The sequence below is a fragment of the Rousettus aegyptiacus genome, unplaced genomic scaffold, assembly GCF_014176215.1.
Source record: "Rousettus aegyptiacus isolate mRouAeg1 unplaced genomic scaffold, mRouAeg1.p scaffold_m13_p_6, whole genome shotgun sequence".
NCBI classification, from domain to species: domain Eukaryota; kingdom Metazoa; phylum Chordata; class Mammalia; order Chiroptera; family Pteropodidae; genus Rousettus; species Rousettus aegyptiacus.
In genome coordinates this window covers 96,954,961-96,967,754 of record NW_023416309.1, presented here as the reverse complement: position 1 = coordinate 96,967,754, position 12,794 = coordinate 96,954,961, and the positions used below count along the sequence as shown (strand labels likewise).

The 12,794-nt window shown below is 51.7% G+C and overlaps 1 protein-coding gene and 1 pseudogene across 7 annotated transcripts in view; both read right to left on the bottom strand.

Moving 5' to 3' along the window:
• Nucleotides 1-4,568: 4,568 nt before the first annotated feature.
• On the bottom strand, nt 4,569-4,687 carry LOC118604102 (annotated as a pseudogene).
• A 1,319-nt stretch (nt 4,688-6,006) lies between these two features.
• The window catches only part of ARHGAP23 (Rho GTPase activating protein 23), a 74,657-nt gene continuing 67,869 nt past the window's right edge, over nt 6,007-12,794 (bottom strand). For all 7 annotated transcript variants that reach the window (XM_036222096.1, XM_016164704.2, XM_036222098.1 and 4 more), the window contains 2 exons: nt 12,368-12,399; nt 6,007-8,523 (listed from right to left, as the gene is read on the bottom strand). In XM_036222096.1, coding sequence (XP_036077989.1) covers nt 7,465-8,523; nt 12,368-12,399 — 1,091 coding nt within the window. In that variant the 3' untranslated portion in view covers nt 6,007-7,464. The remainder of the gene's footprint in view (nt 8,524-12,367; nt 12,400-12,794) is intronic.

The following is a 12,794-nucleotide window of genomic DNA, read 5'->3' as shown; positions in this document are numbered from 1 at the left end:
TTCTTTTAGGGAGAGCCTGGGGGGAGCTGTTGAAGGCTGGGGAGGGAGGGGAAATTGGGTTGTGTTTCTTCATTTCTTTCTCTTTTTGTTTTGTTTTTGTTGGTTCATCCTTGTTTTCTAACTTTGGATCATTTTTGTACAAAGGCAAGTAAGCCTTTTTGAAAAAGAACAAAAGAAGAGGAAAAAAAAAAGTCCCTCCTGAAAAAAAAAAAAAACCCTGGAAAATAGGAAAAAAAAAAGGACCTCATAAATGATGCAATTACTTTTAATTGCAGGCAACTCTTTACATTTAAGTGAAGTGTCTTAACATTTTATATTGTTTTAAAAATATATTTACATATTATATATATATAATATACGTAATATAAATATATATAAATATTTAAAAAAGAAAAAAAAAACCCACGGCGCTCTCTCCCTGGCCGCTGTTTTGGCGGGGGAGGGGGGCTGGAGGATGGGCACATCGGCCTGGCTTCTGTGGTCCAATGACACGGTTCGGTTTGATTTGGCTGTACAGAGACCCCTGACTCGGGAGGGGAGGGGGGAGTGGTGCCCCCTCCTCCCTCCACTCCATTACTCTTTGCTTGCTACTTTTCACTTGCCCCCACCGCCCACCCTCACTCAGCCCTGTGACCTGAATGTGTGCCCCACCGTCATTGTCCTGAGTTGAATGTCCCTTTGTGGAGGAGGGGAAGGTGGGGGAAACGTCCATTCACGAGGGGGCAGATGGACGGAGCCCTGGGCCCGCCCCACCCGCTCACGTGGAGCCCAGTGGGACTTGCATCTTTCTTTCACTTTGGTTCTTGCACATTTCAGGCTGAGAGGCGTTTGCATGGAGTTGTGCGCAGCCTGTGTGTGTGCACTGGCACAAGTCTACCTACCCATGTGTGGAGGGGAGCATGTATGTGTACAGGTGTGACCTACCACATGTGTGTGCAGGGAGCCATGCGCGCATAGATGCATGTAACCTGCTTGGGCATCAGCACATGCCCACCTGCACGTTGGCGTGGAAGAGCTTTGCGTGTGAGAACGTGTGTAATGTGTGTGTATAGACATACGTAGCTGCGAGAGACTTATAGGTATGTGGGCCACATATGCGTGGACGAGTGTATGTGGAGGTCTGTGTGGACTGCTCGGTGTGCACGTGGACGTAGACCCAGGCGTGCGGGAGTGCCTGTGTGTGTGTGTGTGTTCATTGTCCCTGCACCGCCCGCTCCGGCTGCCCTCCCAAGTCCCCACCCCCACGGTCCTCTCAAAGCCCACAGCACGTCGATGCCCCATCCCCAGCTGCATGCACCTCGCTGCTCTGTCCATCAGTGTGTGCTTGACCAAGAGAAAACTAAGTTGTCTGGGGGGACCCCTGTACCTGGTCCCCCCAGTCCTTGCCCACTGTGCTGTGTTACTCGCATGGGGGCTTTCTCTCCCGCCCCTTCCACAATATGCTGTTTCCCAGGAGCTTCAGCCCCAAGGCTCTGAGGGGGTCCCAGGCAGAGCTCCGCACCCCACACCCTGCCCCATCCACCCCGTAGGGCCCGTGTTGGTGTAGCAGTGATGGCTTCTGTGGATATTCTGTGACCTCTGTCAGTGTAACTTGACAATTTCTAAATGGAAAAGGGTTGCTGTGTTTTCTCTGTCTCTCTTTTTTAATGTCCTTTTTCTTCTCCCCACTTCCCTGCTCTCTTTCCTTTTCGGTTTTCCTAGCCAAATGTTTGGGTCTTAAATAAAACTTGTTTCTTTTTCCTCTCCTGGATGTCCTTCTTAGAGGCTCTGTCTCGTTATTTCTCAGCTTCACCCTGGGAGGTGCTGGGTTGGGTGGGGTGGAGGATGGGGTTCCCTGGCAGCCAGCTGCCCTGCAGCTTAGCAGGCAGGGCACTGGGGAGGAGGGACAGAAATGCCTATGGGGCTGCTGCCGCCCCAAGGACCCTGTGAACAGGCATCGTGGGGCTGCTGAAGAGGAGCGCCACTAACTCTTACATGCTCCGGCTCTTGGGCTAGGGGCTTCACTACCATCAGTGAGGTCACTACTGGCATTACTTATACCTGCAAGTGACAAAGTCAGAGACATTAGGTGTCTGGTTCAGAATGATACAACTAGTAAGATGCAGAGTTGGGATTTGAATCCAGTTCTGCCACAAACTCAATGCTTTCCGCCCCAAAAAAGACCCTGGGTCGGGTCTCAGCCTCCTGCCCTTTGGATGGGATGACACATCATGGTATCTGTTCATCCTTTCAAGAGCAGCAGATTACAAGCTTGCTTTTGTTTTTAAACCGTAACTCACGGTAAGAAATACATTTTTCATCTCAACGTTTTAAACATGTACACACACAGACTCCTATATATTTACTGAAACAGCACTTAACTATATAATGGACTTTGGTATTTACTGTTAAATTCAACGCATTTCGGTCACAACCCACTAAATCGATGTTTTATGACCTTCTGTGTTAAAACCCACGGTTCGAAAAATATTTGCCTGAGGATCTAGTTTCAGCCCCTGTCATATGATGTTGCGCTTTTGATTTCACCTCCTCAAAGGCCTCCTGGCCCAATTACCCTTTGAAATGAGAGCTCTGTCCTTGGTTCTAGCTGGGTGGGGGCCCTAGACTCTGACCCTATAGCCAACAAGCTGCCAAACCCTTCCAGGTCACCACATCAAAGTCCAACCTACCCTAACACTGAGTAGGCCAGATATCCTGATGGGATTTTTCAGATTTTCCTGGAATTCTAAAGGCTGTATTACTGCCCCAGTATATTCTAAGGGTCCTTGAGGCTACCCTTCTAGGCATTCTCCTGTTCGTCCGAGTAGTTTCCTTTACTCTCTCCCCAAACACTAGCTCTTCTGTACTGTGAAGTAATGACGACAGTGTCCTGAAGCCCATAGTCTTACATGCCTCACTGGAGCCCCAGTTGCACTTTATTCTCCTAAAAGTCAATTTTGCCTTTTTGGAGACAGAGGTTGAGGATCTGCTCACTGTCTGCAGGGAATGTCCACACCACGAGTCACCCACTTGCCAAGCACCCCTTCAGACAGACTCTCAGACAGCCGGATCTCATCTTTTATGTCCTTTTAAAAATACCAGCAGATCTTACCTTCTCTTTCCCATCCTGTTCCCAGAAAGCCCCAAAGCCCCTCATCTCCCAGAATCACCCCATTCATTGATAGTTCAAGTGCAATTAACAAAGGGGGCCATCAACTTCATATGATAAATTATGTCAGACACTTCATTCATCCTTCAGATGACCACAAAACGTCTGCTCCTTGCAGGGAACTACCCACCGGGACCACGGTCAGCTCCTAGTGGGGAACCCCGCCCAAACGTGAGAATGAAATGCCGAGGCAGAGTCAAGACAGACAGTGAATTTGTGCCACAGGGAAGTAGGTCTGCAATGGTTGTGGCAGTGAGTGATGGGGACCACCTCAGAGAGGGTAACCAGGCCCTGAGGTCACATTTGAATGGAGACCCTAAGAATAAGTGGCTATGTGGGAGCTGGGGGCTGAGTGTCCCAAGCAGAAGGCCCTGAGGTGAGAAGTAACCTGTGAGCTATAGAAAATGAAAAGAGTGAGGGGGAAGGGGACACGCCATGAAATCAGAGGGGTGGGTGAGCAGGAGCCCCGTCATGGGAGGTCTTGGTTAAGGATGTGGTTAAGAAAGATGGATTTCTTCGTGGAGCTGTGGAAACTAATTGGAGGGTTTAGGTAAGAAAGCGATGTGATCTGACACCGTTTCAGAGGTTACCTCTGGCTGCGGTGTGGAGAAGAGATGGGGAGGCGGGGCAGGAGTAAGTGCAGAGCCATCACTTAGGGGCAGGTGCGCATGACGGTGCCTCACTCAAAGCTCACAAGGGAATCAGAGTCTCAGAGACATTGTAGCTATGCAGTGATAGAGCCAGAATTCAAACCCAGGACTTACTCCTCTTAATAGTCACGCTATTTAAATGCTTTATAATACTCGTCACTACCATGTACTAAGTATTTGTTTAATCCTCATGACAAGGCAGTAGGTATGATTACTTCCATTTTACTGCTGGGGAAGAATGATTGAGCAAAGCAAGGATTTCACTGATATCAGCCTGGCCTCCTAAATGAGTTGGATCCTAAATGCTAGGAGAAAAAGAACTGCTTTACAAATGGAGACCAGGGAAGCCCTCATCTTTTCTCCCTCACTGTCTGCACATCTCTGAGTACCCTGAGCATTTTCTCCCTCTTCGATCTCTGAGTGGCTTAAGTGTGGAACTCACAGGGCGACTGAGTACAGTCCACAGTGCTGGGGCCTTGGTGGTAAGGAGAGAGGACCCATTAGTACTGGGTCCCTTGCATTTTCATAGGAATTTCAAAATTAGCTTGTCGATTTCTGCCCCCCAAAAACAAAAAGATGGAATTGAATTTAAGGAACCAATTAAAAGTTGGTTCTGGAACTCTTTTTTTCTTGGTCAGTTTAGCTACTGTTTGCTTCATTTACGACATTTTTTTTGGTGGTTTTTATAGCGGTTGCTCTGGAGATTTATAATTAGCATTTTAATTTAAAGCGCTGTAGTTTAGGTTAATACTAACTTATTATTATTTTGATGCCTACAGCACCTGGTCTTCCTGAGTGGTCTCCCATCCAAGTATTAACCAGGCCCAACCCTGCTTAGGGTCTGAGATCAGATGGGATTGGGCGTGTTCGGGGCCACATGGCTGTAGACTACTAAGAATATACAGAAACTTTGCTTTGTTATAGGTCCAGTCTCTCCTTTACTCCTTCGTACCATTAGTGTTATGCAAATCCCACCATTATACATTATAAGCCTGTCAACACAGTTTCGTAATTATTGCTTTATGCAGTTGCCTTTTAAAGACAAAAAGAATTATAAACAAAAATGTTTATACCGTCTTTCATTAATACTAATACTTTTACTGGTGTTCTTTTTGTGTACTTCCATTTTAGCTTGCAGACTCCCTTTAGTGTTTCTTATAGGGAATGTCTGCTAATGACATTCTGGGTTTTGGTTGGTTTGTTTTTACTGGAGACGTCTTCATTTCTCCATTATTTTTGAAGGAGAGCACAGGGTTTTGATCCATTGTCGTCCAAAGCCTGCTACAGTCTAGAAAAGGCGGCCCAGTGGGCAGGTAACCCTGTCGCTGTGCCCTTGCTCTGGGCTTAGATTTATCCTGCCTCCACCACTTACTGTGTGACTTTGACAAGTAACGTCCACTCTCTGTGCCTTAGTTTTCTCCTATAGAAAATGGAGATAACAATGGTTGGGAGCTTGAAAGAGTGTTAAAGGATTGACTTAGGATTTGTAAAGCCCTTGGGTCAAGGGCTATAAAGACCCCACAATAACATTAGCTCTTAGCTCATTTGCCAAACAAAATCAACCTGTGGGGCAGAGGTGGAGAAAAGAGGGTGGATTCAGCAAGCTATGACTGTCACCTGCATTTCCTACCGATGGATACTAGGCTCATCAGAGGCAGCCTGGAACTGACAGGGACAACTGTAGAGCCATGACGTAGAAGGAAGTCTCTCCCCATGTTGTAAGTTTACGCATGTGAATAAGACAACAGGCAAAACCCATACTGTCCACTTGGGATATTGTCTGTTCCTGGAGTGCCTATGATGACAGCTGGCTATGATGGGCCCCCTCAGTGGCCTGAGCCCTGCCCAAACCTCCTGTATGCTGAGTAGCAGCCCTGGACCATTCTGAAGGTCCAGGCAGGCCTGAGACGAAAGGTGGCTGTGCACTTGCCAGGTCCCTGCAGGAATACGGAGAGCGGATGCATGGAAACCTACAGCAATGAGAGTCGCCCACCTTTCCATCTTGTATTCTGTTCCTGTGTCATTGTTATTGTCGGTCTCGCTGGACAGGACACCTACAAATCTCCCAGGAGGGAGAGCTTTGCCTCCACTCTGCCACCACCTAGAGCAGCCCCAGTGCCCTCCTTCCATGAGCCAGGAACCTTCCTCTTCCTCCACCTCAGCTCTGGTCCCCTACTCCCTCCAGAAGTGAGACAGCTGACTCGTGTCTTGAGGAAGGCCATTTATTTCCAAGATATAGACTATACTTTTAAGACAGGACTTTTCAGAAGCAGAAAATCTTAGTTGTCACTAGGGAGGTGTGTCAAGGACACAGTGAAAGGAGACATGCGGATGTGGGGCTGGAGGCTTATCCAACACTGTTACAACACTTCTTTAAATGAGCAAAACATCTTTAAAAATCCTTATAAATTCTTTATAATATGTTACACATTTAGAGACAATATTTACAATAAAGGAAAGGGGGAGGGAGGAGAGAGAAATCTACTTTACAGCAAATCTTTGCATAAACCAAGAGGACTGACAGATGTGGCAGTAGGGCTGGGCTCTCCTGAAACGAGTGAGGGTGTGTGCGGGAGGACTGGTGAGTGTGCAGGGGCCCTGGGGACCCGAGGTCTATTTACAATGTGAGGAGGAGAGGGGGCTGGGTCCTGCCCATACTGAAGGAACAGCCCAGGTCAGACCCTTGTAAATCAGTGCGTGTGTGTGTGTGTATGTGTGTGTGTGTGAGAGAGACAGAGAGACAGAGAGACAGAGAGACATACACACCAGGGATGTTTTCTGCCTCCCCGCCCCTCCCTCCCAAGGGCATAAGGTAGGGGCCCGTGTGCCTGGGTTGTGGAAGAAGCAGGCACAGCTAGAACAGAGAGGGGCAAGGGAGGTCTAGTGGGGGACACATGACCCTCCCCAAACTGGAGAATGGGCAGCTCTCCATGGTCGAAGTGCTTGGGAGTGATTTAGAGGTTGGCAAAAGGTTGGTGGGGGACTGATCCTGGTGAGAGTTTGTCCTGCCTGTGTGGAGTGGCCCCAAACCCCTTCTCTGGCTCTGACAAACAACAGGGGTGAGGATCCCTGTGTGCACCAAAGGCAGGGAGCCCTGGTGGGGAGACCAGGCAGCAGCGCGTGGCAGAAGTTGCTACTGGAAACACCTCTGGACAGTGACTACACACACTCGCACACACAACCCCTCCCCGTGGACCCCGCCACCCTACCTTTCTCCCCAGACATACATAAACAACACCTCCCCTGCCCGCCCCACCACACACACAGCCAGGAGCTAATGGGTGGGGTAGGAGAGAGTAAAGAAGCGAAAAGCCAGCATCGCCCGAGTCCTTCCTTTGTAGTCTGAGACTTGGGGGTTTCCTATTTACACCCCATGGCCAACTAGAGTCCCTAAGTGCAGACACAGAAAGACCCAGAAGGGCATGCTGTCATTTATCCAGGAGATACAGACCCCCAGCAGCCTATCCTCTCTCCTTACCGCCAGAAGCCCCTCCTTCCCACTCACACCGTCCTCCCGCCCCCCATCAATTCCAGCACACAAACTGGAGACGCGGCCTCAGCACCGGACGCACCCAGGGGCAACAGAAGAGGGGGCGAAAGCCAGAGGTGACTTTCCCAAGGGGCGCTGAGTGGGGAGAGGGCAGTGCGGGGAGGAGAGGTGGCTGGTCACAGACACGGATGGAGGCGGGAGGAGGTCGATCGGCGCGAGGGCTGGCTCTGCAAGGCTCCCAGGTCCCCGGGCGCGGGCGGCAGCGAGGCTGCGGACGACGCGGCCCGCGCCTTGGTGGACTCCAGGCTGCTGAGTCCCGAGTCTTTGTTATCACTGTGCGCCCGAGGGACCGCGGGCTCCGGGGGGCCCCCTCCGCCCAGCTCCTTCCACTCGTTGAAGTTGAGGTCGGTCAGCGGGCTCTGCACCACCACCGTGTGGCGGCGCCAGCTGCTGCGGCGCCGCCGGGTCTCGGGCGACAGCGGCCGCCGCAGCCGCACCGCCAGCATGTCGTCGGCTGTGCCGCGGAGGCGCAGTCGCAGCGCCTCGAGGCGCGAGGGCCGCGCGCCCAGGGCCGCGGCCGCGGAGGCCGCCGGAGGGCGCAGCGACTCCTGGCTGCTGGACGAGGCCGAGCCGGGAGGCTCCGCGACGCGGGGACCGCCGCGGCCCGCGCCCGCGCCCGCGCCCTCGCCGTCAGGGCGGCTCCGGGCCAGGCGGCGCCGTGCCAGGGTGTCGCAGGGCATCAGGTGGTGCGAGCTGAAGGAGGGCCGGCGCACCAGGCGCCCGCCGGGCCCCGCGCCGCCCTCCGTGTCCGTCTCGACGTGGCTCAGCTCGCTGCGCTCGTCGTCCGCCTCGTCCCCCGCGCCCGCGCGCCGCCCGCCGGTGCCCGAGCACACGCTGCGGTCCATGGTGGACAGTGTGGAGTAGCCCGAGACGATGGAGCGCGTGTCCGCGGCCGGCGGCTCCTCCCGCGCCGCCCGGGGGCTGACGCGCCCGGGGGCCTCAGGGGCGGTGGCGCCCGGCAGCCGCTCCTCCGGTTGGTCCGCGGTCCCCGGCGCCGGCGCCGCCACCCCCGTCCCCGCCCCTGGCTTGTGCGCCTCCTGCTCGGAGTCGTCGTCCGTGCTGCTGCCCAGCCCCCTCGCCTCCCGCCGCTTCTTCCGCTTGCGGTTGACAGCCGAGATGAAGGAGATCGCCAGCATCTCCCGGGTGTATGGCTCCTTCTTAGGGGCCCACGAACCCTGGGTGGGAGACAAGTCAGTATGCAGGGGGCACTCAGACTTGCACCAGTCATGCTCTCTCTCCCAGCCCCAGGCCGAAGGGCCTCAGCTCCCTCCAGTTCCCACCCCAACAATCCCCCATACTATGGCACCCAAACTCAACAGGTCCAAGCCCAGCCCAGCCCAACACCCCAACCCGCATCATAAACCGTTCCTCCTGGACTGCTGTCCCAGCTGGAGTGTCATTGTTCACTCTAGAGACTACCCTTGCTGCTCTCTCCCAACCCTTTAGTGTCCTGGGCATCCTTTCTGGTCTTAATCTGGACTTTCCTTCCTGTGAGCTGATGGCTGGTCTCACATTTGTGCCACCCCCAACTGCCATTCCTTTCTCCATATCCGGCGCTAAATAAATCCTTTTAGACACAGCCCTGGTAATGGTTTCTCAACCGTCAATAACACTTGACAGTCTGAACTCATTCCACATAGACTCTCCCGGGTAATAATCACCAGAACCTGATAGGGACCTTTCTCTGACCACAGCTCCTACCCCTCTCCTCTCCACTCACTACCACCTGGGAAAACTGCCTTTCCACCGACTTGGTGCGTACAGGCCTCCACAGGGCAACCCGCCCAAGCTCACTTCCCTTTCCCACAGCACCAAACCACCATGCATTTCAGCTGTCCCCGCGGCACCCCACCCCAATGATCCCCAACCCCAGATCAATCCAAACGCCAGCTCTGCTGCCAAAAGTGGCTAAAGAGCCCTGCACAATTGAATGCTTTGGACTGAATGAAGCCTCTCCTAAATTGATTTCCATCCCTCAAATTTGGGGCAATTTTCTGATGCTGTTCTCACGGCTAAGCCCTGAAGGTGTTTTAACCCTGGTCTTCACGCTGCCCATCACTGCCTCCTCCAATCTGGTTTTCAGTCCTCCCCTTCTGGCCTCTCTGCCTCCTGAGGGGGCTCTTCTTCCCCTTCTTCTTCCCCTTCGTGTCCCTTAAGAAGCCGTGTGCCCAGGGCTCTGTTCTCAGCTTCCTCTCTTTTCTCTGTTCATATTCCCTGAGGAGTATCACTCCTGAACAGCCCTGCTCCTGGGCCTCCCTGTTCAATGCCAAAATGTATTTGAGCACCAGAACTCTTCTAACTGCTAATTTGTCTCTACCAGGGTGTCTGCAGGCACCTGAAACTCATCTTTTTGAAACCACATCATGCTCCCTACCCCTGCCCTAAACCGCTTCCATTCATGTTTCTCATCTTAAGGTGATCTTTGATTCCTCCCTCTCCCCTCCTCTCTTCCTGAAATGGCTCCTGAAGCCAGCTCATCCTCATCATCTTCCCTTCAGGCCCTCTTCTGCCTTCCCTGGGCCTTCTTGCCCTCTCCTAAGGGGCACTGCGCCTCTACCCCTGTCTCATCCCAGTCTCCTCTCCTCTGAAGCAATCAATCCTTCTATGGGAAGGCAGGACTCTGGTCATGTCTGGACTCTCCATGACCCTTCCTCCACAAGGGCGGGGCATGGACACAGAGTCCTTTCACAACTGGGTCCCAGTTTTCCCAGACTAGTGTCCTCCCTGCCCTGACCCCAACTTCCATGGCCCACACTCTGACGACGCTGACCTACCAACCCTTCTCGCAATATGACTTGTACTTTAGCATGGGCATCCTTTAGTCCCCCCTACTCCCCACCTTATTTGCCAATGAACTCTGACTCCTACCAGGCCCAGCTCAAACATGGTACCCTCTGTGCAGCAATCTCCCAGCCTTCTCTTTGGCGGAGCTGGGAAATCCCTTCTCTGTTCCCACAGCCCTTTGAAAACATATCCACACCAGATCTTTTCACAATGGAATAGCTTTTGTTTCCACGTCATCTATATCAAACTCTGAGTTCCTTGAGAGGAAGGTCTGTGGCTTATTTGTGTTTGCATCTGTGACTCTTGGCATAGTGTCATGGCACATGATAGGTACTCAATTAACTGAATGAATAAATGGGTGAGTGGAGTCCCCTCAACTTAGGAAGCCCTGTAGAAGCAGATGCTGGGACTGGTTTCCTTGCTGGGCTGGAATGACCTTCCCTTGGACCCCTCTTCACAGGCTACCTACTGTTTCAGCCACAGTGTAATAATGAGTGGAGACACAGAGATGCCTGGTGTGGCCACCGCATCCTATGCACTCTCTGTCACATCAGTTAGTCCTGAGGAAGCCGGAGCATGTCAGGGATTCAGGGTTTGCAGGCACATGGCCCTGAGCCATGGCTGTCCACATTGCATGACTCCAGAAGGTACCCCTGGAGTCCTGCAACATGGCAGCACTGCTATGATCAATCTGAGGCACACGGTGACCAGTGCTGCTTTCTTTCCTGGCCATGCTCTCTGAGAGACTAAGGGGCCACTAGGACCATTTGTTCAAATTATCTTCTCATCCCAACTAGTTATAGAAGCAACGAGGTCAGAATGGTCACTGCCAGGGAATGCAGAGGTCAGCAGATTCACATAAAGGCTAAGGGGTCAGTCAAGGAGAAGCTATGGGAAACCAAGGGGCTAGCAGGTGCTAGCAAGTGCAACAGGTAGAAGGGACAAAAAGCTAGATTAGATCACTATAATGAACTTGCTCTCTGCCACGGGAGTCTTGTAAGGGGAGTGAGCTCCCATCACCAGAGGTGTGCAGGCAGAGGCTCTACGGAGGTTATAGTGGACCTCTGCACCAAACTAAAGCAGCCTTCTTTCTTTCTTTGCAGTGCGTTTATCTGACACATAATGAGCACCTGCTCAGTGTCAGGCACAGTGGGCTCGCTGAGATCTCGCCAGTGCTTAGAGATCCAGATGGAAATGAGCCCAGTTCAACCAGCCAATATTTAACTGATTTCACTGACTACTATGGACCGAATTGTGCCCTGCTCCTCAAATCCATATTTTGAAGCCCTAATCCCCAAAATGATAGTATTTGAAGATGGGGCCTTTGGGAAGTAATTAGGCTTAGAAGAGGTCATGAGGGTTGGGCCCTTATGGTGGCATTAGTGCTCTTATAAGAAGAGAGACCACAGAGCTCTCTGACTCTTTCTATCTATGTCATATGAGGACATATGGAGAAGGCAGCCATCTACAAGCTGGGAAAAGAGCTCTCACCGGAAGTGGACCATGCTGACACCTTGTTCTTGGATCTAGCCTCCAGAACTATGAGAAAATAAATTTCTGTTGTATAAGCCACCCAGTCTATGGTATTTTGTAAGGCGGCCTCAGCTAAGATACACCCCCTGGCCAGCAAGCTCTAACCTAAGAGTTGGGCAGGGTCTGCCTGGGGCAGGCATCTTCCCCTGATGGGCTTCCGTGAGACCCGAGAGACCCGGTTCAAAGAACTGCCTTTGGCTTTATTGGTTTTCTTAATTGTTTTTAACTTCATTGATTTCTGATCTTATCTGTATTATTTCCTTCCTTCTGCTTGCTTTGGGCTCTCCAAACATTTTAAACAATAGTTAAATGGGACATGTTGGTTGTTAACTCCATTTACAGGGATATTAGCCATCATTTACATATGAGGAAGTTGAGGATCAGAAAGAGGTTAAATAACTTGCCCAGTGCCCTAAAGCTACTAAGTGGTGGAGCCAGAACTCAAACCCAGGACTCTCTGCTTCTAACCACTGAACAACACTGCCTCCCAACCAGCTAACTCAGATCCTTCCATCACTCCAGAGGCCTTACCAAACCCTGCTGAGGCAAAGTGATTTCTCAGTTTATCTTGGACACAGGGTTTTTCCCCTTCCTTCCCTGTAACCATCAACTTTCCTCAGGGTCCAATTGCAATTCTCTCAATTCCCTTGACCAAAAAACAAAATGGGCTGCACCAAATAGGGATAAAGCCTTGGCACTTACCTTAGACTTGGCTGAACTACAGGTGGTGGAATCTGTTGGTGAGAACAGAAAGAAAAGTGAAATTTGGATTGGGGCAAGAGCAGGCCGAGTCCTGTGAATATAATTCCCTCTCCTCAAAGGCTTCAGAAACCGGGGAGTTCGGAAACCTGAGATCTCCCTGGGCTCTGGGGCTGTGATGGGCCTCTGATGTCATTTCCTATGGGATAAGGATGGAGCAGAGAATGATGTCAATTACCACTTCCTTTTGAGGTAGGAAGTGACATCAGGCTGCCAGCCTCCGGACCCTCATTTGCCCAAGTGAAAGGCCCAGTTCCTCTCCCCCCATCCTGCCCCAGTTACTCTGAAGCACTGGAGAGAAAATGCCAAATATCAAATGCAGTCCACAAAACCACAACAGTGAGACACAGCAAATCACAGATGATCTGGA